Below are 25,510 nucleotides of genomic sequence, written 5' to 3'. Positions count from 1 at the left end.
GATGGCTGGATGGCATATTTGATTCAATAGACATGAGTTTGAGGAAGCTCTGGGAGATAGTGAATGACAGGGAAGCCTGGCATGCAGGAGATAGTGAATGACAGGGTAGCCGGGTATGCTACAATCCATGGGGCTGCAAAGAGTCAGACATGGCTCAGCAACTGAACAACAATAGAATAGGCATATTACCTCTAATTTTGCTGTCCCAGAATGTGAGACTCATGTCACACTGTAGAATATGGAGCGTCTCATACACATATATGTAAAGCAGGAGCTATACTATGCTAACACTGAAACAAAAACCCAACCAACCAACCTGAAACTTGCACTGAGGCCGTGCAGCTGTCTTTGCCCACAGGGTTCTGCACCTCAAAACTGTACACCCCACTGTCACTGGGGGCCGCATTAATGATCTTAAGGCCAGACACTTTGTTGAAGAAGCTTATTTTGTATTTGTTGTCACTTGTCAGCTCTTTTCCATCCTTAAACCACCTGGTCGTGAGCTCGGGTGTGCCGGTGACCGAGCACTCCAAAGTGCACGTGTCTCCTGTGGTCACTTTTATGGATTCCGGCTTTTCCACAATTGCTGCAGGCTCTGGAATGAGATATAAATTGCATTCAAGTGTTAAAATCCCATGGAAAAACTAAGAAGACACAGGTACTGGTAAATGCATGCCTTCTATTCATGATGACATTCTCTCTGCACTAACCGAGGATGGACACTGTGGCAAAACACTCTTGCATTCCGGCATCGTTTTTGATCTGACAGGTGTATTTCCCAGCGTTGGCTGTTTCTGCTCTTGAAAACTGGAGGGTTGCAGTGTTTTCTGAATAAGAGATCCATATGTTGTCACTTTCTCTGACGATCTCCCCCTTGTCTTTGAACCACACCACGGAAATGGGCTCAGCGCCTTCAAGAGTAGCCTGAAGCTGAACTTCTTCACCAACGATGGTAGAAACATCACTGGGCTTTGTCACAAACCTTGGTGGTGCTGATGAAAAGGGGGCAAAAAAAAAAAAGAGATTTAAAAGGTGTGGGGCTAAGAGTATTTCCCTCAAAGCCATCAATGCCAGGAATCAAACTAGTGATCACGCACTCTTTCCATTTCTTAAAGAGGCATTTCTGGTGAGTGGGAGCAAGAATGCATCAGAATTTTGTACTTTTCTGGCCTTGCCACAAGGCTTGTGGGATCTCAATCTCCTGACCAGGAACTGAATCCTGGGCCACCAAGTGAAAGTGTCGTGTCCTAACCACTAGACCACCAGGGAACCCTCCTAGAATTTGTGTTAAGCAGAAGGAGTTGAAGACCTTTGTCTGTCTAGCTTTCTAATCCAATCAAAATCTATTGGGAAAACTGTTTAAAAGGGTACTTAGTAGGATTTGAAATGCACACTAAACATAAAAAGATTTAGGAAATGAGAAAGGGGGAAAGTAGAAGACACACTAGAGGAAAAGGATGGAGCAAGAGCTGAGGGGTCAACAGAGTATTAAAGTTAGAAGGAAAATACCAGTAAGCACAAGAGGCTGAAGTGACTCTAACCTTTCAGAGTGATGGAACCAACACAGGTGTCACTCCCCACATCATTCGTGGCTTTACACTGATACTCCCCAATGTCCGCAGCGTCGACGCTCAGAATGTGAATACTCGTCAGGAAGTTCTCAGACATGATCTTGTACTTCTTGCCACTTCTAAGTTCTCTCTTGTCTTTATGCCATGAAACTTGGAATGGGGGAGTGCCCTGAAGTTCACATTCAAGGTGAACATCAGCTCCTTTCAGTGTTTCAATGGGATGAGGCTTTTTGCGGAAAATGGGTGGTTCTAAAGTTGGAAGAAAATCAAGTTAGAAAGATAGGGAAATTAGGCTGTATTCTCTAAGTACATATTTACAAGTAAAAATCGGTTGTCTATTCCAACATAGAGAGTATCACATCTAATTTTCTATCATATCCTTTAAAACTTTTAGAACCTCGATGGAGAGTCCAACAGGGAATTGAGAGGACAGCTAGGATGTGCAAGACATAAAAGATGGGTAAATGCTACTCTCCCAGTTTGTCCCAGATAGCTAGTGGGAAGCTGCTGTATAGCTCAGGGAACTCAACTAGGTGCTCTGGGATGACCTAGAGGGCTGGGATGAGGAATGGGGCTCAGAAAGGAGGGGATACTTGTATACTTATAGCTGATTCACACTGTTGTGCAGCAGAAACAAACACGACATTGTAAAGCAGTTATATCCCAATTTACAAGACAGAGAGATAAGAGCTGACCTTTAACTTTCAAGGAGGTGGTGCTGCTTGCACTGCCGGCGGCATTGGAGGCCTCACAGGTGTAATCTCCACTGTCTTCCACACTAAGCCCGTGCATTTCCAACACTGCCACTGAGTCCACGAACGACATTCGGAATTTACTGCTCTCTTGAATTTCAGTCTCGCCCTTGTACCATAAAACTTTGATTTCTGGAGACCCTCCTATTTTACATTCGTATCTTGTAGATTCATCTTGTTTCACGATTCTTGAAGGTTCTAGCTTCTTAATGAACCTGGGCGGTTCTATGGAAGCAAGAAAGAAAACACAAGGGAAGAGATGGGAAAGACACGTATAATTCAGGATGAAGGGAAAACTCAAACAGAGAGGTCTTTAGCGCTGGAAAACATATTTACTTGCTACAGTTCAAGAAAGAATAGGTAGGTGAAATCTAAATCCTCAAGTAAAATGCGTTTACTTTTGTAAGGACCCACATCAAATATAATTGCAAAAGGAAGGAAGAAGAGACATTAATCCTTGTGCAATCCTCCTACCAGCAAAAGAATCACTTCTTTGTGCAAGATCAGAGGCAGAGTGTGTATCTGTTGGTGAAAGCATTCTGTGGTTTACAGGGATTAAGAGCATCTGATTACTTTCTTGTATGTGAACCAGTACAGGTCTGTCATTTCCTATGGCTGCAGAGATATCAGTTATGTGCCAGGAAGAGTCAGAGTAGCAAAACTGGGTCAGATATCTTAATATTTTAAAGTGCTATTTCCTCCTATAGGACTTTAATAGATATTTCTTCAACCTCTATGACAGCCCTTTGAAGTGGGGAGAGCAATACTTTCTTCATTAACTGACTCAGCAAATTCAAGTTTAGGGAGATAAAATAATTAGCAATATGTCACAGGGCACATGGGCTACTGAATATAACTCTATTTAAATTTCAAGTTATTTATAAACTATCACCACAAAAAGTCTTTAAAAATGCTCTCATGAGTTAGACCAGCAGCTCACTGAGTTAATTTCTGACCACAGCAGACAGGAATTGTTTTTGCTACATTGAGACATGGTTGCCTTCCATGATGTAAGATATTAATGTACTCTCCAGTCCCCTGACTTCCACTATCATTTAAGTGAGGCTAACAGAAGAGAAGAATTTGACACAATCTGACTCTTCTTGAAGGGCTTTATAGTTTGAGGTGAGGAACAAAACTATTAATTTACAAACTACTGTGGAAAAATATATCATTCGAGACAACTTCCTTTTATTGTCCAAAGATAGTTTCTTTCAAACTTGGATTATCTTACAATTCTGTGAAAAGTTCCTGTTCTCTCTCTAGTCTCTATTTTCAGCCATTGTACATGGGCCCTCAGTCCATGTTTGACCAGTTTTTTAAATACATATATATATATAATTTTTTAATTAAAAACTTGCTCCCATTTAGAAGACCCTATATTTGCTGAATCACTTCCAATTCCCAAACCCTAGTCCTAAACACATCTTTCAAGTACACACTTCCTCCTATAGTGTCAGAAGTTGAAATGAGCCCTTGCTACTTCGCTCCAACAAGTACCTTGTACACCCAGATGAGCAGAACAAGAGTCTTTTCCGGCGACATTGCTTGCATAGCAGGTGTACTGCCCAGCATCGCCTTTGCCTATTTTGAGAACCGTCAGAGTGGCAGTATTTTCAACCAAAGTCATCTTGTAGTTGCCTCCAGGACGAATCTCTCGGTTATCTTTAGCCCAAGTGATTTTGATTGGTGCAGTTCCAGTTACGTGACATTTGAAAGAACCACTTTCTCCAAGAGCCAGGTCTACTGACACAGGCTTGAGATCAAAGAAAGGAGGTACTTCATGCTCTGGAGAGAATAAAGAGCAACACGGTGACTTCAGTTTTCATGCTCTCAGACGTGGAGCAGACACCAAGTCGCACCAGTCCTTGCTGGTTGGGTGCAGTGAAACTGCTTTATAATGAAGAGGTCATGTGATGAGTTACTCACCTAAGAGGATGAGCTTCGCACTGGATGAGGCAGTCCCAAGGGGATTTGAAGCTGAGCAATTGTACTGACCAACGTGACTCTGGTCAGTTTGCAAAATCTGAAGAGTTGCTACATTGTGAACAAAAGATGTTTGCAGATTAGCATCATCTTTCAAAAGTACCCCGTCCTTGTACCAAGACACTTGGAGAGGTTCTGAGCCATTGATGCGGCATTCAAATGCAACTGGAAAGCCAAGAGTCTCCTGAACATCCCTCAGTTTTCTTGCAAAGGAAGGTGGAAGTTTGCGCTCTGTAAAGAAGTTATAGACAATCCTTATTTACAAGAGAGAAAACAACCATGGCGTATTTCAACCCATTAACATTGTGAGGTTTTTAAGAAAATGGATCTGTCAACACACAGTGAGGCTTGTAGAGAAAACCCTCATCACCTTTGATAACAAGCACGGACGAAGAAGCCACTGCTCCCACAATGTTTTCTGCCTTGCAGGTATATTCTCCCACGTCACTGTGATCCACTTTGTTGATCACCAAGGAGGCAACGTTATTTTTGAATTGCATTTTATATGCAGGAGCTGATCGTAGCTTTGTGTGTTCTTTATACCAAGAAATTCTGATTTCTGGGGTTCCATCCACTTTACACTGTAAAGTTATCGGTTCTCCGATGACTGCTTCCACGTGTTCCAGAGGCTCAATGAAATAAGGCGGTTCTGAGGTAGAAAGGATGATAATCAGTCACTCTAACTAAAAGAGGATGTTTGGAAAGAAAGAAAAGAGAGCAATAAGAGGAGGTAACTGTCAACACACCTAGGACAGACACCACAGCATCACAAATATCTTGACCGGCCTCATTTTCTATTAGGCAACTGTATTGTGCATAATCCTCTATTGTGCTATCGAGGATTTCCAGGATGGTAGATTTTTCTGTCATGGTGATACTACAATTCTGAGACTGTGTAAGGGCAAACTCATTCTTCATCCAGCTCACCGAGATGGGAGGTGTACCCGTAAACGTGGCCTCAAGAACGATGGGATTTCCTGTCTCGACACTGAAATCGGCCAATCTTTTCACAAAGGTGGCCGGTTCTACGAGGAGAAAACACAGAGGCAGCATTGACATCTTCAAGTAAAGAATCAGAAAAAATGTTAAAGATACGTGCTTTAGGAGGAAAGAGCAAACCTTTCACAAAAAGATGTGCGGTACAGGACGCACTGCCAGCATCGTTAGTCACGAGGCAGGAGTAATCCCCGCTCTGCAAGGGCTCCACCTCAAATAACTCCAGTTCCGTGACGAAATCTTCCAGAGAGATGCTGCACGACTCCCCGGACACCAGCTCCCTGCTGCCTTTAAACCATTTGACCTTGAAAGGCGGGGTGCCTCTGATGACACTGGTGAATGTGAGGCTCGTTCCAGGGAGAACTTCCACAGAGTCAGGGGTTTGTTCAAAAGAAGGTGGTTCTAGAGACCCCAGAGGAGGGGAAAGATCGAGAGAAAAAAGGAATCCAAGTAAGCAGTGCTTTTTGCTACCTGAAGAAAAAGGAACTAAGACTACACACGAAGACAAAATACAGAAATCCCCCACAAGGCAGGCACTAAGCCACGTGGTGGAGGCGCTGGAGAAGCAGCGGTCTGGGCCCTGAACACTGACCTTGGATAGTCAGGACCGCCGAGCATTCATCTGACCCAGCCACGTTGGCAGCCACACACGTGTATGTGCCTGTATCAGAGGGCTCCAAGAAGCTCAGATTCAAAGTGCAAACGTTTTCCGAAAAGCGGGACTGGCATTTAGGCCCACTGACGATCTCATTGCCATCCTGAAACCAGCCCACGGAGATGGGGGCGGAGCCAGAGACTCTGCACTCCAAAACCACTGAAGCCCCGACGATGGCATTGATGTCCTTCAGCTTGCGGATGAAGGAAGGAGCCACAACCCGATCTATGTGGATGGAGAAGCGGAGTTTTCCATTGAAAGAGAAGCTTTATTTTTTTGCCCCAGGGAAAATGATATATTCACGAAAACCTCATACTACTCACCAGAAACGTGGACAGAAACAGTGCAGTTACTTTTACCAACACTGTTCTTCACTTCAAAGCTGTATAACCCCTTGTCACTCATTTCTGCACAAGGGATTTTAAGGGAAGCCACTTTGTTGATGAATGTGATGTGATGTTTGCTGTCTGCAGCTATTTCTCTCCCATCTTTGAACCACTTGGTGGAAAGTTCTGGTGTTCCAGTCACTACACATTCTAATGCGAAAGGATTTCCAGTAGTGACAGTCATGGGTTCTGGTTTCTCAATGATTCTGGCTGGTTCTAAAAGAAGAAGTATATTGCATTGAACACAAAGTCATCTTTCAAACCAAGAATATACTCAGTATATTACTGGGTAAGAATAATATTTGCAGGCGATGTCATAGGTCAATCAAATGGACATTTTCCCCCTCAGTCTGCACTCTGTTACTAACCTAGGACAGTCAAGATTGCTGAGCACTCTCTCATTCCGGCATCATTTTTGATTTGACACACATATTTTCCAGAGTTAGATGCCTCTGGGCTCCCAAGTTGGAGGGTTGCAACATTATCAACAAATGAAATCCTAGTGTTTTCACTCTCTCTGATGACTTCACCTTTATCTTTCAACCAGACGACAGAAATGGGCTGGAAGCCTTCCACTACAGCCTGCAACTCAACAGCATGCCCAACAAGGGTTGAGGTGTCACTGAGCTTTTTCACAAATCGTGGGGGTTCTAATGAAAGAAATTTGAGGTTAGAGAAGAAAGATGAGAATCACAGCCAAATACATTACTGGTCAAGCAAGAAAGGATGAAAGCAAGAGGCATATGTTTTTGGGCCCATGGATACAAACCTTTGAACTTGACAGTGCAAACACATGTGTCACTTCCCACCTCGTTAGTAGCTTTGCAGTGATATTCTCCTACATCGGCGGCTTCCAGGTTAAGGATATGAAGACTTGCATCAAAATTTTTTGAGGTGATTTTAAACTTCTTGCTGCTTCGAACTTGCTTTCGATCTTTAACCCACACCACTTCAAATGGGGGAGTTCCCGAAATTTCACATTGGAAGACAACATCAGAACCTTTAAGGGCTCCTATTGGAGAAGGCTTCTGGGTGAAAACAGGAGGTGCTACCAGAAGAAAAGAAGATAAACAATGAGAGCAGTTGCCTAAGACAAGGGAAAAATATGTTAGCGTCTGAATCATTCAGTGCCTGGTGTGACCGTATGACAGTACACGAACATAAGAAAGGACAAGTCATAAATGCTAGTTTAAGAACTGCAAGCAAATCCCCTTCACTGGCCTTTTTGTTTTGGAGCTCAGAACACTGCTGAGAAAGAATCCAGATCAGAGGAGAAGGAAGAGAGCAAGGGACTTAGTGTATCTAACCTTTGACGGTCAGGGCTGTGCTGCAGCTGGCGTCCCCAACACCGTTATGGGCTTCACAGATGTAGTCCCCACTGTCCTCCGTGCTGGCTTCATTGATGGTGAGCACTGCCACTGAGTCCACAAAGGACATGTTGTACTTCCAGCTCTCATGAAGTTCATTGTCATTTCGGAACCATGAAACTTTGATTTCTGGAGAACCACTTATTTTGCATTCCAGGTGGATGGATTCTCCCTGCTTTGCAACTTTTGAAGCTTCTAATTTCTTAACAAACTTTGGAGGTTCTAGTAAGTCAAAGGAAGAAACATCTTATGTTTGTAGCTTAAGATTTTATAAATACCTAATTTAATCTTGTTTATTATTAAGAATATATGTACATTCTGAGAATTTCATGATAAAATATATATGTTTTTCTTTTAAATAAGCTTTTACTATTTTTAATAGAGAATTTACTTGACAAGTTAATCTTGTAGTCTGGATATAGAAACTAAAACATGTAAGTTAAGGTATTATAGAAGTATTTGATCAAAATGATAATTCAGAATGCCATATGACAGGAAAAGAGGGAAAAAAAGAGAGGAAATGACATTTAACAAATTTTATATAAACAACACTCTGATAAGATTATACTTAGAGATACACTAATTTAAAAAACAAAGTAAAAAGGAAAATAGAACTTTGATTAAGGTTGCCTCCAACACTGATATACAAATTCTAATATGATCTAGTTAGTTCATCTCAAACATTTAAAAAATAAAGAAACTTTTCTGAAGAAAATTATGCAACATGGGAGAGAACAAGTATCGGTCAGTGCCATGTAGAGATACCTTTTACACTGAGTTGAGCTGAGCACATGTCTTTGCCAACATCATTGGTTGCTTGGCAAGTATATTGACCAGAGTCTCCTTTGCCTACTTTAAGAATTCTCAAATGGGGAGTGTTTCCCACACATGTAATTGTGTAGTTTCCTCCAGGACGGATCTCTTTATTATCTTTTGACCAAGTAATTCGCATTGGTTGAGCACCAGTAACGTGACATTCAAAGTCAGCACTTTCCCCAGCAATAACATCTATAGATACAGGCTTGATGTCAAAGAAGGGAGATTTCTTAGGTTCTGGAAGATGAGAAGAAAAATCAACATACTTTTTGCTGTTGTTCTTTACTGGCTACTTCTACTTTGACAATGAATAGGAAGTCATGGTTTGCAAAGAGAAAAAGAGTAACATGGGAACAAACCTCTTGCTGTCAGTCTAGCACTGGAAGACGCTGTTCCAAGTGGATTAGAAGCTGAACAAGAGTACTGGCCAGAGTGACTCAAGTCTGTTTGCAAAATTTTTAAAGTTGCCACATTATCTACAAACGATGTCTGTAGATTTTCATCATCTCGTAAAAGTACCCCATCTCTGTACCAGCTCACTTGGATGGGTGCGGAGCCATTCAGTCGACAAGTGAGGGTAACTGGTAACCCAACAGTTTGTTCAATGTCCTTTAATTGTCTTGCAAAGGAAGGTGGGAGCTGGCGCTCTGCAGGAAGACAAGTAATACTTGAGGCATTAGTACGTGAAACAAAAGTTTCCCCATAAAGTTAAATGTGAAGATAAGGAAGAAGAAATTCCTTAATTTGTAAAATAAAATCATCACCTTGAATTCTGAAGACAGTCTTAGAAGAGGCAGTTCCAATACTGTTTTCTGCTTTACATGTGTACTCTCCACTGTCATTGATGTTCACTTTATTAAAAACAAGTGTGGCCACATTGTTTGTAAAGTAAGTCCTGTATTCAGGAGTCGGCCGTAACTTGGTATCGCCTTTGTACCAGGACACTGTAATTTCTGGGGTCCCAGCAACTTGGCATTGTAAAGAAACTGAATCTCCCACTGATGCCTCCAGAGGCTCCAGTTCCGTAACAAAATAAGGTGGTTCTAAAGAGGAAAGGTTCACGATCAGCAACTGGGATTAGAGAAAACCACACAAACCATGCCTCACATTAGACAAATGCCAATCATTTGAGAATAACACACCTAATGTAGACACCAGAGCTTCACAAACATCCCTTCCCGCCTCGTTTTCAATCTCGCAGGAATACTGTCCTGCATCTCGTTTTGTGCTGTTCAGAATTTCCAGGATGCAGGTCTTCTCTGTTGTGACTATGCTGCATTTTTCAGAGGGTGTTATGGTGAAACCATCCTTTTTCCACATAACAGAAATGGGGAGTGTTCCCTTGTAGGTACTTTCCAAAATGATGGATTTCCCTGGTTCTACAAAGTGATCGCTCAGTTTCTTCACAAACACAGCTGGTTCTGGGGAGTGACAAAGCATAGCCGTTAAACACAGTGAAAACAAGAATGAAGACGCCACTTAAAAAGCAGGAAGCACAATGCACGGGAGCAAACCTTTTACAAAGAGACGGGTAGTGCAGGACGTTTGGCCAGCGTTGTTAGAAACCACGCAGGTGTATTCCCCACTCTGAGAGATGTCAACATTAAATAATTCCAGTTCCGCCACAGTGTCTTCAAAATAGATGTTGCACCTGTCTCCTTTCACCAGTTCTCTGGCACCTCTGAACCAGCCGACCTTAAATGGAGGGGTTCCTCTAATAACACTTGTGAAGGTGATGTTTTTGCCTGGTAGTACTTCCAAAGGTTCAGGTTCCTTCACGAAAGAGGGTGGTTCTATACAAGCAAGGAGGACAATGAAAAGATCCTGTCAGTTTCAGATTTAGTCACAATTTTTATCAAAAAGAAGACGCCTTTTGAATGTGTCAGCAGGGATGGCCACCCAAAGAAGAACTTGTAAGAAAGGATGTGAGTGTCTGACACTGACCTTGTACAGCCAACACTGCTCGGCACTCATCAGACCCAGCGACATTAGCAGCCACACATGTGTAACTGCCCATATCTGATGAGTCCAGAGAATTGAGCTGCAATGTGCAGACGTTATCTGAAAAGGTAGTTTGGTACTTCGCTCCACTGACAATCTTGGTTTTCTCATGAAACCAGGCAACAGAGATTGGTGATGATCCGGCTACTTTGCACTCCAAGATGCAAGATGTACCCAGCACTCCAATGGTATCTCTCAGTCTTCGTGTGAAAGAGGGAGGAACCATTCGGTCTACGGGAGGAGAGGTAAGAGACTTGAGGTTTGAAAGAGCAGAAGAGACTCGAGGGAAGAAAGCTTGTGAAAGGAATTTGCTGAGCAATGGGAAGAACACGTCGCAACTAACCTGAAACATCGACCACGGCTGTGCAGCTGCTTTTTCCAACATTATTTTGAACCTGGAAAGTGTATGTGCCTGCATCCTGTTTTTCAACAGAGAGAATCTTTAAGGAAGAGATTTTGTTGTAGAAGCTAAATTTGTGTTTTTGGCTGCTGGTCAACAGCTTTCCATCCTTGTACCATTCAACTGAGAGTTCGGGAGTGCCAGCCACCTTACACTCCAGAGTGCACGTTTCTCCTACAGTGACCGTCATCGAACCTACTTTCTCGACAATGATGGCAGGTTCTGAAATAAAATGTGATAGCCATCTGTTAAAGCCTGTTAGCTTCACCTTGTCTCTATTATCAAATTCATTAACACTGTTTCTTTCAATGATATGGATATCTTCAGGCCCTCTTTCTCTAGACCTTAAAATGAGAATCCATAATTACATGCTGTCATGAAATTATGAATTATTAAGAAATATGTTTTCGCATTATTCAACTTCTGAAATAATTCACTGTCATATATTGATTTGTACTTGACCCTCTCTAGAACAAAGCCCACATGTTGCTATGAATTGCTCAGTATTGTTGCTCTACTTTAAGGTGCTAAAGACAGCTTTTTGAAAGTTGTTATTCAAACAACTGCAAAATTAAAAATGAATATGCCCAAAGATGAAAGTGTGAGTCATTCTTATCAAACTTTGATCTTTGGAGTTTTTGTCAGCTTAAACACTAATTCTTGAGAAAAAAAAAATCTCCTTGTAGCATACGTTGGACTCTCATTTTTCTCATGGTTAAACAAAAGACAGTCATGATTTTCTCTGCTAATTCATCAAGAAAACAATAAAAATGGTTAATTTTTGTTAGGATCACAGACACAGAAAAGAGTGCTTGAAAGGTCCTTTTCCATAAAACCTCTGAAATAGGTGAGGATCGATATAGTTCTGAAATTAAAAAAAGGGAAATTCTACCACTATCTCTTAGTAAGTCATCTCAGTGTTTGGTACCTCCTTATATCAGAGAACTACTGCACCATATTGTACCAACCTAAAACAGTCAACGTGGCCATGTTCTCCCTCATTCCACCGTCATTCTTGATTTGGCAGATATACTTCCCAGCATTAGCTGGTTCTGCTTTTGAAAACTGTAGAGTGGCAACATTCTCCACAAATGTAATTCTGATGTTTTCACTTTCTCTAACCACTTCTTCCTTCTCTTTAAGCCACTGGACAGAAATAGGCTGGGTGCCTTCTATGGATGCTTGTAACTCAGCAGGCTCACCAGCTACAACAGTGAGGCTGTTCAGCTTGGAGACAAATCTTGGTGGTTCTGAACAGGGAAAGATGGATGGAGATTGTTGGAAAGATTGTCCAGATAATGAAAAAGAGAAAACAAATAACCATTTCGCACGTTCCTGCCATTTCTGCCATGTGCAGGAAATAATGCTTACCTTTTAGTTTTACAATACAAATGCAAGTATCACTTCCCACTTCGTTCTGTGCTTTGCAGTGGTATTCACCAATGTCTGAAGTGTCAACACTGAGAATGTGAATACTTGCATGGAAATTTTTGGATGCAATCTTGTATTTCTTGCTACTTCGGAGCTGTCGCTTATCTTTGTACCAAACCACCTCAAATGGTGGTGTTCCCGAAAGTTCACATTCAATGCTAACTTCAGCATTTTTAAGGGTTTCTACCACAGGAGGGAAGCTGCTAAAAACAGGTGGTTCTGTAAAACACAAGAATTCCTCATGAACTAGGCTACTTAACTCCATATAATGTTTTTATTTCTTTGTTTAAAAATTGGAAGAAAGAGTCAAAATACTAACACAGGTTTGGCACTATCACTTTAGTGTTGAAGAATAATAGCTTCAGAGAAGCAATAGGGCCTTTACAGAATCACTTGGCTTCACTGGCTGAGGACCCAGACTAGACCCCAGACAACCTTACTGAGCAGCTCAACATTCTGTCTACACCACTTTACTAATTTAGTAAAGATTGATGTGAAATTGTAAAACAAAACAAAAACCAAACACACCTCTAAACCCAAGTGTAAGGATTAATATGATCTGCATGAGGTATGGGGTCCTGACTTCAGGGATGAAATATTTTTGTATGTGCTTTACTGTTGGGATACTTGGAAGTTATCACAACATCTGTGCTCGAAGTCTTCCACATCAACAAATGGTTTTTGCAATAATTGCCTCACAATATGACAAATTTAGATTCTGTGACAAACACTGTGGAAAATGCTAGTACTATTTACAACAAGGTATGGTGATCTTATTTTAAAAAGTAGAAACTAGTTTGGGAGAGAGAAAAAATATATAGAATTATCCTGTTGTAAATGTAAGGTTAAAACCTCTATTGCTTGAACCTTGGGATATATGTAGTAAGCAGTTTTTGTTTTAAATAAAAGATAAAGATCATGCTGAGGATGATGATATATTTATAAGTTGACTGAAGGCAAAAGTTGATTTTAATTTTAAAATGCCTTCCTTTCTTGAGTGTTTGAAACATCAAATTTGAACTGCTTGGCTAATATGTTGAGGTGATCACAATTATGGCATTGGCATAACAAGAAAAATATCTCAGAATGATTATCTATATGTAAGCAAATCTTAAGAAAAACATGTAAAAACAGAAATGATACTATTTGGAAAAATGTCCTGTGATCTCAAATGGAAGCTAAAAATGACAGTAGAACCATGAAGAACTCTGATAGCCAGAAGAGAAGAAGGTGGGCTTCGGGTAATGAGGAAGAGAAGAGGTTTCTACCTTTTACAATAACCTTGGTACTACAGCTTGTGCTGCCAGCAAGATTCTGAGCCTCACAAATGAAGTCCCCAGTGTCCTCGGTACCAAGATTATTCATCTGTAAGACGGCCACTGAGTCGATGAAAGCCATTCTGTATTTATCGCTGGCTGGGAGTTCATGTTCATTTCTGTACCACACAACTCTGATGTCTGGGGACCCAGTTATCTTGCATTCAAGTCGTGCTGAGTCACCTGCTTTCACTATTTTGGTTGCTTCTAGTTTCTTTACAAACTTTGGTGGTTCTAGAGAGCGAAGAAAAGAGGCGATTATGAGGGAACATAACAGATATAAATAACACAAGTTCAATTATGTAGTACAAGAAAGAGAAAAACATGAAACATGAACAATGCCCGGCAAATAGGAGGGTATTTTCTTGACTGGGTAGATGAATTGCAAAACATTAGAGAAAGGACCAGAGCCACAGGTCAGACAGAAACATAAGACAATCAAACTTGCACACCTGTCACAAGCAACACTGTGGTACAAGAGTCGCTACCAACATCATTGGTAACTTGGCAAGTATATTGTCCAGTCTTGGAAGCATCCACTGAGTAGAGATTTAAGAAGCTAGTTGACCCTTCCAAGCCAATGAAACATTTAGGTCCAGAGGCAAGTTCCACATCATCCTTAAACCACTTGATTTTAAATGGTGGTGTTCCTTTTAGCACAGCTTTAAATTCCACCGTAGAGTCAGGTATGGCTTGTTGTCGCTCAGGTTTCACTAAGAAGCTTGGAGGTTCTACAGATTTTAAGAGAAATGCATATGATTAAATGCCTTGTAGTTGGGTTATTTCAACAGTTTTAAGGACATGTAAGAAAACATTACTGAAAAGAGGTAATGACTGAATATTTCTTGAACTCAATATAGATGTATCTAAAGAAACAGAATTATGGTGATTTTTAGTTTTAAAGGACACCAGGAAAGAGTGTTACATTTAAAAGCAACCAGAGAGAAGAGCCAGGAAGAGGTTAAGAAATTCTAACCTTTTACAGTCAAGATGCCGCTGCATGCCGCATCCCCTGCTACGTTGGATACTCGGCATGTGTAATTTGCAGTGTCTTCTAATTCCAGATTGTTAACATCCAGTGACACAGTGTTCTCATGACAGATGAGTCTGTATTTTGCACTTGTAGATATTTCTTTTCCATCCTTAAACCACTGAGCACTAATAGGAAGTGAGCCAGAAACTTTGCACTCCATGTGAATGGAAGAGCCTAGAACTTTATCCATTTTGGTTAACTTTTTGGTGAATGATGGAGGAATATTTTGATCTGTCCAATGCAAACAATAAAACACATCCATTAATTGTTGCCACTTGTTTATCAAGGACATATATACATAAGGGAGACTGACGGGGGCCAAGAGTACAAACCTAGTACTCTCAGGTAGGCATCACAGCTACTGCTTCCAAAGTCATTTTCCACCTTGAAAGTATACTCGCCGCTGTCTTGCTTCATTACTGACTGAATCCTAAAACTGGCCACGTTGTTTTCAAAACTCATCGAAAAATATCTACTAGGCACAATCTGTTTCCCATCTTTAAGCCACTTGACTTCGAGTTCTGGCGTTCCGGCCACAACACACTCCAAGGTCACTGGGTCTTTCTCAGTTACATCGACAGATTTAGCTTTCTCTATGATCTGAGCGGGTTCTGTAGTAAGAATGAAAACATGGATGAGTCGCACTCATAATTCCATGGAAGAAAGGTATTGCTTGTGAAATTGTCTCCAGAGAAGAATTCTGAGAGGGGCTTACACACCTTGTACTAAAAGGAAAGCATAGCACCTTTCAACTCCTGACTCATTCTTGGCTTGACACGTGTACCTCCCACTGTGTCCATTATCCACAGATCTGATTTGAAGTGTGGCCACGTTGTTCACAAAGTAGATGTGAACATTATCATCTTCATCCAGAATCTGATCATCCTTGAGCCAGGTGACATAAATGGGAGGAGAGCCTGCCACAGTGCTCTGAAAGGTGGCAGAACTTTTCAAAACAGTAGTGATGTTTTCTATCTTCTTTATGAACGAGGGTGGCTCTGTGATTAAAGTAGACAGTATGAGAAGAGGAGGTTTATCTAACTCCTACCCATCATCACAAGATGAAAACTTTACAGAATTTGTATTGGGCAGCCAGCTCCCTTGCATCCAACTGACCTTTCAGAGATACTCGAGCGCTGCAAGAGCAGCTGCCGCCTTCATTGGATACGATGCACTGGTAATCACCAGTGTCTGAAGGGTCACATCTGTTTATGTTGAGATTAAACACTGACACTCTGTCAGTCAAGGTATATTTTTTGCTGCTCCGAATTTCCTTGTTATTCCTCAGCCAAGTGACTTGGAATGGAGATGTTCCCATAACTTCACACTCCAGCTCCACATCACTGTCTTTGACTACCTCCACAGGTTTCAGCTCTCTGATAAAGGTGGGAGGTTCTAAAGATTTAAAAAGGAGACAGAGAACCGCTTACTCCAGGAAGACCCAAGGACCAGCCAGGAGCATAGCCAGAGTGGGAAGGAGAAGCAGTAACACACCTTTCACTTTTAACTCAACGCTGCAGCTTGCAGTCCCTGCATCGTTTCGAGCTTCACAGACGTAAGTCCCACTATTTTCCACCCTGGCCCCAGATATCTGGAAAGTGGCTAAACCATCAATGAAGGAAATGCCATGCTTCTCAACGGCTGTTATTTCGTTCCCATCCAGATACCAAGAAACTCTGATTTCAGGCGTGCCTGTTATCTGGCATTCAAACGTCGTGGATTGTCCATTCCTCAGCACTAGCACTGGGCTGGGCTTCTTAATGAATTGAGGAGGTTCTAAAGATGGGGAAAAACATGTGATGGTGACCATTTTTTATACTAAAGAGCAATGAGCAAAACTGTTTTCTCAAGCCCGCTCCCCTGAAGAAAATCTAGGCAAGCAAGACAGTGAGAAGATACAGAGACCAGACCTTTCACAAAGAGAGAGGCTTTAGTGGTTGCTATGCCAACATCATTGCTCAGTTGGCAAATGTAGGTCCCCGAATCGGCAGCTTTGGCTGAAAAGAGCTCCAGGATGGTGGAGGTGTCATCCTTCCAGACTGAGCGAGCCGCTCCGGAATGCAACTCTTTGTTATCTTTAAACCACTTTATAGTCATGGGTGCAGTGCCACCCACAAGTGCCTTTAACTGAACCCTTGTATTGGGATTGACATCTTGAGACTGTGGCTTTTCCAGGAAGTAAGGGGGTTCTGGGGTGAAAGAAGAAGAAGCGAAAGGGGAAAGGAAGGTTTATTTTAGAACTGATCAGTCAAGGAAAGAATTAAGAAATGAGAGAGCAGTAAGTTCTCGAGAGGCAGAGACAACATTTGCCAACCTTTGACTGTCAGATGGCCGCTGCACTGGTTGTGCCCTGCCTTGTTAGTGGCAGAACAAGTGTAGGTGCCGCTGTCTGAACCTTCCAGCTGACTGATTTCCAAGAAGGCAGTGTTGTCATGAAAAGAGAACTTGTATTTTTCACTAGCTGTTATTTCTTGGTCATCTTTGAACCACTGGATGCTTATTGGATGCGACCCGGCCACTATACATTCTAAGTCGATGGAAGACCCTTTAATGCTGTCCATTTTCTTCAGCTTTTTGGTGAATGACGGAGGTATGATAAGATCTATGCAATGAAAAATAAATTAAAAAAGTCAATCTACTGATTTATACTTTTTTTTCTAAAATTGAAAGAGATGAAAGAGCATAGAAATGCCCAGTCCCTCGCCATAAAAGAGCTGTACCAACCTAAGACGTTAATGCTAGCCTTGCAGCTGCTCCTCCCGACGTCATTTTGGACTTCAAAAGTATATTCACCACTATCTCTCTTTTCGGTAGAAATAATCTTCAGTATAGAGACAGTGTCAGTGACACTGATTTTATATTTTTGGCCCAGGGTCAGTTCTTGGCCATCTTTAAACCATTTGGCTGTAATCTCCTTAGTCCCTGAAAATTTAACCTGCAAAGTGGCAGGGTCTCCTTGGGTGACATCTATAGACACAGCCTCCTCAATGATTGTTGCAGGTTCTATGGAAAACAAAGGGACAGGTGTGGGTTGTGAATGGCTCTGGTTAAAGGCTTATATCTGCATTTTTTCCCTAGAACCCACAGTGAGCTTTCTGAACCAACCTTTTACTGAGAGTACTGCGGAACACCTTTGTATTCCTGCATCGTTTTTGGCCTGGCAAACATACTTCCCATCGTGCTTGACTTCAATGCCACTGAGGTACAGACTTGCCACATTGTTCTCAAAGGTCATTCTTATGTTATCGTCTTCAGTGATTTCCTCGTTGTCTTTTAGCCAAGTCACCGTGATGGGCAGGGAGCCCTTCAGCATGGCCTGGAAGGCAGCGGTGCCTCCTCTAAGGGAGCTGGTGCTCTCGATCTTCTTTACAAAGGTTGGGGGTTCTAGTGGAAGAACGAATTCTCAATCAATACTGACTCTAGAGCAAAACCAGCTTAACAAAAAGCATCGACTCCAAAGAAAAGCCAGTCCGTCATCAGCACTGACACTGACCTCTTAAAGTCACCCTGGCACTGCAGGTGCTGCTGCCCACCTCATTGGTGACCCGACAGTGGTATTCACCCGCGTCCGCAGCTACAAACTTGAGGATCTGCAGGCTAACCAGCTGATCCTGAATGAAGGTTTTGTACTTCCTGCCACTTCGTAGTACGGTGTTACCTTTGAACCAAGTGATCTCAAAGGGAGGCGTGCCTGCCACCTCAGCCAGCAACATGACATCATATTCCTTCAACACTTCAATGGGCTTAAATTCCTTGGTAAAGTAAGGTGACTCTATAGTGCAAAGGAATTATTTTGAGTTAGTGGGAGTGGAGTCTGTGCCCCGGGCCATAACTTTGGTAACACAAGGGACAATGTGAACACAAACCTTTCACGATCAGAATGCTACTGCAGTGGTCACTCCCAGCTTCATTTTGAGCCTCACACATATATTCACCACTGTCTTCGACAGCAATATCTGTAAGTCTTAGAACCGCAGTGGACTCCACAAAAGACATTTTGTGTTTGCTGCTCTCCTTAATTTCTCTATCATTTGCAAACCACGTTATTTTAATGGGAGGGGTGCCCGTGACTTTGCAGGCTAGCTGGGTGGTGTCTCCCTTCTTTAACAGCTGGGATGGCTCTAACCTTTCAACAAATGTGGCAGGTTCTGTGGAAGGAAGTCATTCAGAGACGTGAGAAAGAGGCAAGGACTAACAAGGGGAGCTCAAAGATGTCAAGGAAATTCTGCAAACCTTTCACAAATAAGTTTGCACTGCACTCCACAGCTCCAGCCACGTTGCTGACTTTACAGGTATATGTGCCTGAATCAGTGGTTTTTACTGCATATAGTTCCAGGGAACTTTCTAAAGCTTCTTTGTTGATATAGCAGCTTCCACCAGAAACCAGCTCTTTGTCACCCTTAAACCATCTGATTGTGAAAGGGGTAGACCCTTGGAAGGTGCTCTTCAGGCACACAGCCGAGCCAGGCAGGACATCCTTTGATGCAGGTTTAGTTACAAAACTGGGTGGTTCTAAAGGAGTATAAAGAAATAATTTCAAAGAGTTAAGAGGCGCCATTGAAAGGAAGATAGCTTAATTTGAACATCATTTACATAAGAGTGAAAGGCACAGTCTCCAGCCAACCTTGCACAATCAGGGCTCCGCTGCAGTCTTTGCTTCCCACAGAATTTGTGGCTCGACAGGTGAAATTCCCGGCATCACTCATGTCTACTCTGCTTATTTCCAAAGAGGCTGTGCCTTCCACAAAGGCTATTCTGTATCTGTCAGAGGAGGCTATTTCTTTACCATCCTTAAACCAGGACACCCTCATGGGGAGGGAGCCAGCAATTTTGCAGTCCAGCCTGCAGGTGCCACTAACCACACTGTCCACGTTTCGAAGGGGTTTGGTGAAGAATGGAGCAATGTCTCGATCTGTTCATGGCACAAGAAAAGAAGAAAGAACAATGTGGAAAAGGGCACAGTGATTTTAGTGTTGGTTGTCAGTTGGCTTTCAGGAATATGGGAGCACAGGTTTCTACGGATACTAACCTAAGACAGTGAAGGTTGTCTCACAGGAGCTGCTGCCCACTTCATTGGAAATCTCAAATGTGTACTGGCCACTATCGTGTAGTTCAGCTGAATAAAATTTGAGTTGGGCAACATTGTTTTTGAAACTTATCCTATACTTTTTACTGGCGACCAACGGTCTCCCATCTTTGTACCATTTTGGCTTGAGTTCTGGGGTGCCTGTGACTGTGTACTCCAGCGTGGCTGGGTCTCCTGCGGTCACTTGGATCAGCTCTGCTCTCTCAATGATTTTAGCCGGTTCTACAATGGTATTAAATAGTTAGAATTCTGCAGTGTTGATTAAGGTTTCATTTTTAAAGGAAATATCAATTCAAAACGTTTCTCCACGAACCTTTAACTATTAATTCCCCAACAGACGTTTGGCTTCCGGCTTCATTTTCAGCCAGGCATGTGTATTTATCACCCAAACTAATCTGCACATCAGGGATTATCAAGACTGCCACACCATTGACAAAGCTCATTTTGATCTTTCCATCTTCTTTAATGATCTCCTGTCCTTTCATCCATGTGACAGAAATGGGTTCTGACCCTCTCACGGCAGCTTGTAAGGTGACCGTCTGTCCTGCCAGTGCAGTAAAGTCATCTACCTTCTTTACAAAGGTTGGTGGTTCTAGTTAAAGAAAGACAGCACATAAAATTGATCATTTCCAAACACTTTGACACCATGTGCATTCAAGAATTTTATGTCAATTACATTTATCTAGTCCATACTGTTGGTTGATTAGAAAAAGAAATCCAGTTTAAGAGGTATTACAATTCCATGCAAGAAGAAGATGCAAAGATACACGGTTATCAGCTGACAAAATCGCTTATTGCATCATTCACTTTTGTAGACCCGGGTTCAATTCCTGGGTCTGAAAGATCCCCTGGAGAAGGAAACAGCAACCCACTCCAGTATTCTTGCCTGGAAAATCCCCTGGACAGAGGAGCCTTGTGGGCGAGAGTCCATGGGGTCGCAAGAGTCGAATACAACTTAGCAACTAAACCACCACCACCACGAGAGACTCAATATTTACACTGGCCTCAAGATAAAGACTGCATTGTCCCCAGGGTCCTAGGTCAAACTGAAGGCAAAACGTATTTTCAAAAATTAGGAGAAGAGGAGAGTGTACCCATTTTACTTCCTTGAGCTAAGAAAGCTATTTTGACAGTTTATTAAAGAGATAACAAATTTTCAAGCACTAACCTTTTAGTAAGTGGGTTGCAACACAGCCACACTTCCCAACTTCATTAGCAACCACACACTCATAGTCACCAACGTCCGCACTATTAAAAGAAAAGATCTCCAGGGACACAGTGGACTTCTGAGAAAACAACCTGTACTTTTTACTACTTCGAATTTGCTTCTTATCCTTGAACCAGCTAATTTCAAATGGTCCAGTGCCTGCGATTTCACACTGAAGGAGGGCATTTGTTCCTCTCACTACGTCTGCAGGCTCAAGAGTTTTGATGAAAGAAGGAGGTTCTACAAAAGCATGAAAGTATTGTATAAGTTACGTGTTACAAACAGTTAAAAAGAAAATCTTTTCTCAAAAACCAATGGACTATGACCAAGTCAACAAACCTTTGATAACTATTTCAGCACTGCAACTGTCACTGCCAACGTCATTCACTGCTTCACACGAGTAAGTCCCGCTGTCTTCTACTTTTACATCCGTAATATCAAGGACAGCCTCAGAATTGACAAAAGACATTCTGATTGTGTTACTCTCAGTAAGTTCTTTGTTATTTTTAAACCAAGTAACCTGGATCACAGGTGAGCCTTTCAGCTTGCAATGGAGGCGTGCTGATTCACCTGGGAGCATTAAGTAAGAAGGATCCACCTTCTTCACAAAGGATGGTGGCTCTATATGAAGTTAACAAAAGAGAAAAGGAAAAGATATCTGAAGCATAAAGCACACACAAAGTAGACATCACACAATAAAAAGACACACAACACACATACAAAATATCTTCATGAAATTCCTGAACAGGTTGTGGTGTACTTAATAGCTTTCCACATTTCTATGATTCCAAAATGTTTTCCCAGAGTTTTGATTTAAAAAATAAACAAACAAAAACAAAACTAAACAAATTCTACTTAGACAAAGAGCAATTTTATGAAAGAAGAGATTTAAGGATTGCTTAGACACTCAAAGTTCTTAGAAGTAGTTTTAAGCAAGGTATGTTAACGGCAGACAGCTTGAAACAAACAAGAGTAAGTGAATTCTGGAAAAGACTAAAAAAATAAAATCAAACAATTTCAGGATTTTCCCAAACCAAAACAATTGCTGAGATGAAATCATTTTCATCATAAAATGCGCCGACTGCAGTGTGTCAACAATTTGTCTATTGAGGCATCCCTGCAGAGAAGGGAGTGAAGTGAAACATTGTTCACACACTTCTTACCTCTGATAGTTACTGTCGCTGAAGTGGAGCTGCTTCCAGCCTCATTGGAAGCTGTACAAACATAGGTTCCTGAATCTTTGAGTTTGGCCAGAGGGATCTCAAGTGATGCTATTTTATCTTCAAAATAGATCTTATAATCTTTCCCAGGGGGGAGCTTCTGCCCATTTTTGCTCCATGTAATTGCGACTTTTCTGTCTTCATCTACTTGGGCCTCAAGGTGGATCTTCTTATTGATAGCTGATTGTACAGGCTCCAGTTCTTTAATGAAATGTGGTTTGTCAATTATGTCCAACTCAGCTTGGCAGGTGTCGGCTCCAAACTTGTTAGAAGCCTTACAGGAGTAAACTCCTCTATCGTGAACTGTAAGATTTGAGAGCTCTAAAATGTGTTTGTTGTCTACATCTGAAATCTTGCAGGTAGGGGAAGGTGAGAGGGCCATGCCATCTTTCTGCCAAATGGTTTCAATCACGGGAGTGCCTGTCACTGTGCAGAGAAACTTGGCTGCCTTACCCACAAAAGTCGTTATGGACTTAGGTCTGGAGAAGAAGGTTGGTGGATACGCCTCTGTAAGAGAAATGTTTTCAGTGTTATATTTTGTCCCCACAAAGCTACTGCTGTAATGACATATTCCAAGAAAGAGAAGAGATGAGTTATAGCTTTAGATAGACATGAGACATTATTTAAAGTAGGGTAATGTATTAAGAAGATGAAAAGATGCATCAAAGGAAAGGGACGAGAATGTTTTTTTATAGTAGAGCAAGACAGCACTTTAAACGTTAAATATAAGAAGACTTGTTCTTCTTTTATTTCACAACATTAACTTACAATTGCTAAAGATCTGTCCATTTTATTAGCTGATTAATTGTTTGAACTATCTGATAAGCAATTCAACTGGTACTTTAATTCTGCAAATCAGAAGACTGTATAAGGAATATAAAGAAAATGTTCTTGACTTTTCTGAAGAGCAGGGATATTAAATGAGTAATAGAAAAAGTCTGAATAGTTTTGTAAAGTCTAACTCTCATGTTTCAACTATAAATGCATCTGCTAAACCATTTAAAACTTGTAAAAATACATGTGGCAGTAATTTTCTATGTCCATTCTGCATTTGGAAGAAAGCCTTTAGGAATCTCTCTTTCTGCTTAAAAAATAAAAATACTCCTCTTTCTTCTTTCCTCTGTGACCTGAAGCTCAAGTGTTAGTTCCATTACTGAGCAGGCCTATTTTGGATAAAGAAATTTCCCAAAGTGTCATTAAGAATAATGCCGTGCACTTGATGGCATAGATATTCTCTAATCACAAAGCAAAAGCCACTGAATGGGTCACTGTGGGCCTGGGGTGTGGAGTTTCCGACATGGAAGAGTTGTGGATGAGAGGAAGCTATGGGTAACCCCGTCTTTTTCAAGTCAATGACAGGTGCTGCATCTGTCTTTCCCTCCACGCTCTCATTGGAAGAGAAGATCAAGGTAATATGGCAATCTACTAAACTTCAAAAAGAAAAAGAAGAGCAAAGGACAGGCCCACCCGGGCGTTTAGTGCATGGCTTCTGTCAACAGCGCAAGTCATGGCTACCCCTGATCCCAAACCATAATTCACAAGCTCATTGTCACATTTTCCCATGGTAGAGAGAAAGCAAGAGAGACAGAGAGGCAAGGAAGGGAGAGAAAGGAAAGCGCTACTCATCTTTTTGGCTAATAAGGGAATTCAGACACTTGAGTGTAACCTACTTGACAGTCATTCTGTATGCTATTAGGAAACTAAGAACAGAATATTTGTGTAGTTATTCTTATTTTTGAATTAGTAATAAAGCCTAGGGTGAGAATCCTAGCTTGGAGTCCTATAATACCTCCCTGTCTCTTACTAGGACTTACTAGGATTTGTTTAACTTTAGTCTTATGCTCTGCCCTTTTTTTTTCCTGTTCTTAATTGGTTAGTTGATTCCAAGTTATGAAATATATTGGGACATCATTTATTTTTTAGCAGCACCAAAGTGTCCTGAAAATTTTTTCTACTAAGGGACGAGCCAGACTATTTAAAGAAAAGAAAGAGAACGAAACAAAAACCCAAACCAAACTATCAGGAGTCACTGCTTGTATGATTCCTCGACATCCTCTTGAAATAAAAAGCTATTTTTTTTCTTTAACTGTTGTCAGAAATAAGACTGTAAACAAGAATTTCTCATCTCTCATAGGCTCTGCAGGAGCCACTGTGTTACCACATTGGATACTGGTCTCTCCAGTTGGTAGAACACACACTTCCTGCACCTATATGAAAGTAAAATAGGCAATAATATGAAATGGAACGACATCTGTGTCAGCGTATGGCATTTACCTGTCACAGTCAGTGTGGCTGTGCAGCTGACACTGCCATACTCGTTGGAAGCTTTGCAGGTGTACTCGCCACAGTCAACAACCTGGGTTCTCAGGATTTCCAGGGTGGTGACATAATTTGCAGACCGAATAGAACACTTGTCACTTTCATAGATTTCTCGTCCAGCTTTGAACCACTGGAAGCGGACATTGGGGGCGCTGTGGATCTCACAGGTAAATTTGGCGAGGTGGCCCAGGGCTACTTCCAGGGGCTCAATTCTCCTCCTGATCACTGGAGCAGCTGCAAAGGGAAGCAGAGGCTGTTAGCAAGCCTCCTTACTAGGCACCTCACATTTTTCTTTTTCCTGCTAACTTTTGTTGCTGTTAATGGAGTAGAACAGTTGAAACTGGTGAGATGGATTGCAGCAGTTTAAGACAAGTGACTGGAAAATGAGAAAGATCATTGAAGGCAAAAGAAGACAATGAGCAGCTTTCAACATATTCACGTGTTATTTTCCAGCGAATTGTGAAAAATGTGATGCTTTATAAAACAGAAAAAAAATGTGATGCTTTGGCTTACATGCATAGCAACATGATACATTTGTTTAATATACCATGCCGACTAGGAAAACTCAGAATAACGTGAAAGAAACATGATCTACTAAATAAAGTGATGTAGTGAAACAATAGCAAAAAAAAAAAAGACGTCAAAGTGAGAAACACAAATAGACAATTAATCATGGTTATTTATAATTTAAGAATGAGCCTGATGATTTCAGGGTAACTAGGTGTTCACTGACAGCTTTTGATTACATATCATTAAACGGAAAACATTTGTCAGTTTTATGAAATATATGAAAATACATTTATTTTTTTAAAATAAATAGCAGTATAACTATAACGTACCACCCAGTAAGGCAGTAAGGGAAAAGGAGAAGAGTTAATAACCATGATTATGTCTGTGATTTCATTTTTACTCTAAATAAATTCTGGCAATGGCAGGTAAGTGAAAATTCAGTGATGAAACCTAAATCA

At 41.4% G+C, this 25,510-nt stretch overlaps 1 protein-coding gene across 4 annotated transcripts in view; it reads right to left on the bottom strand.

Moving 5' to 3' along the window:
• TTN (titin) overlaps positions 1-25,510 on the bottom strand; it is a 272,102-nt gene that overhangs the window by 178,894 nt on the left and 67,698 nt on the right. For 2 of the 4 annotated variants that reach the window (XM_068969318.1, XM_068969319.1), the window contains 44 exons: positions 24,498-24,776; positions 22,167-22,730; positions 21,343-21,624; positions 20,965-21,243; positions 20,110-20,388; positions 19,740-20,018; positions 19,335-19,622; positions 18,944-19,222; positions 18,577-18,858; positions 18,204-18,482; positions 17,816-18,094; positions 17,435-17,713; positions 17,025-17,312; positions 16,621-16,899; positions 16,205-16,486; positions 15,827-16,105; positions 15,430-15,708; positions 15,043-15,321; positions 14,654-14,941; positions 14,130-14,408; positions 13,630-13,911; positions 12,302-12,580; positions 11,899-12,180; positions 10,874-11,152; positions 10,474-10,761; positions 10,044-10,322; positions 9,672-9,950; positions 9,294-9,572; positions 8,889-9,176; positions 8,479-8,766; positions 7,654-7,935; positions 7,116-7,394; positions 6,715-6,996; positions 6,284-6,562; positions 5,898-6,185; positions 5,429-5,707; positions 5,056-5,334; positions 4,680-4,958; positions 4,253-4,540; positions 3,824-4,111; positions 2,267-2,548; positions 1,542-1,820; positions 711-992; positions 317-595 (listed from right to left, as the gene is read on the bottom strand). In XM_068969318.1, the coding sequence (XP_068825419.1) occupies positions 317-595; positions 711-992; positions 1,542-1,820; positions 2,267-2,548; positions 3,824-4,111; positions 4,253-4,540; positions 4,680-4,958; positions 5,056-5,334; positions 5,429-5,707; positions 5,898-6,185; positions 6,284-6,562; positions 6,715-6,996; positions 7,116-7,394; positions 7,654-7,935; positions 8,479-8,766; positions 8,889-9,176; positions 9,294-9,572; positions 9,672-9,950; positions 10,044-10,322; positions 10,474-10,761; positions 10,874-11,152; positions 11,899-12,180; positions 12,302-12,580; positions 13,630-13,911; positions 14,130-14,408; positions 14,654-14,941; positions 15,043-15,321; positions 15,430-15,708; positions 15,827-16,105; positions 16,205-16,486; positions 16,621-16,899; positions 17,025-17,312; positions 17,435-17,713; positions 17,816-18,094; positions 18,204-18,482; positions 18,577-18,858; positions 18,944-19,222; positions 19,335-19,622; positions 19,740-20,018; positions 20,110-20,388; positions 20,965-21,243; positions 21,343-21,624; positions 22,167-22,730; positions 24,498-24,776 (12,669 nt within the window). The remainder of the gene's footprint in view (positions 1-316; positions 596-710; positions 993-1,541; positions 1,821-2,266; positions 2,549-3,823; positions 4,112-4,252; positions 4,541-4,679; positions 4,959-5,055; positions 5,335-5,428; positions 5,708-5,897; positions 6,186-6,283; positions 6,563-6,714; positions 6,997-7,115; positions 7,395-7,653; positions 7,936-8,478; positions 8,767-8,888; positions 9,177-9,293; positions 9,573-9,671; positions 9,951-10,043; positions 10,323-10,473; positions 10,762-10,873; positions 11,153-11,898; positions 12,181-12,301; positions 12,581-13,629; positions 13,912-14,129; positions 14,409-14,653; positions 14,942-15,042; positions 15,322-15,429; positions 15,709-15,826; positions 16,106-16,204; positions 16,487-16,620; positions 16,900-17,024; positions 17,313-17,434; positions 17,714-17,815; positions 18,095-18,203; positions 18,483-18,576; positions 18,859-18,943; positions 19,223-19,334; positions 19,623-19,739; positions 20,019-20,109; positions 20,389-20,964; positions 21,244-21,342; positions 21,625-22,166; positions 22,731-24,497; positions 24,777-25,510) is intronic. The other 2 variants (XM_068969320.1, XM_068969321.1) reach the window with 1 other exon arrangement.

The sequence above is a fragment of the Capricornis sumatraensis genome, chromosome 3 (assembly GCF_032405125.1).
Source record: "Capricornis sumatraensis isolate serow.1 chromosome 3, serow.2, whole genome shotgun sequence".
Lineage (NCBI taxonomy): Eukaryota > Metazoa > Chordata > Mammalia > Artiodactyla > Bovidae > Capricornis > Capricornis sumatraensis.
Note: the sequence above shows the minus strand (reverse complement) of the source record. Positions and strands in the feature narration are given on the sequence as shown.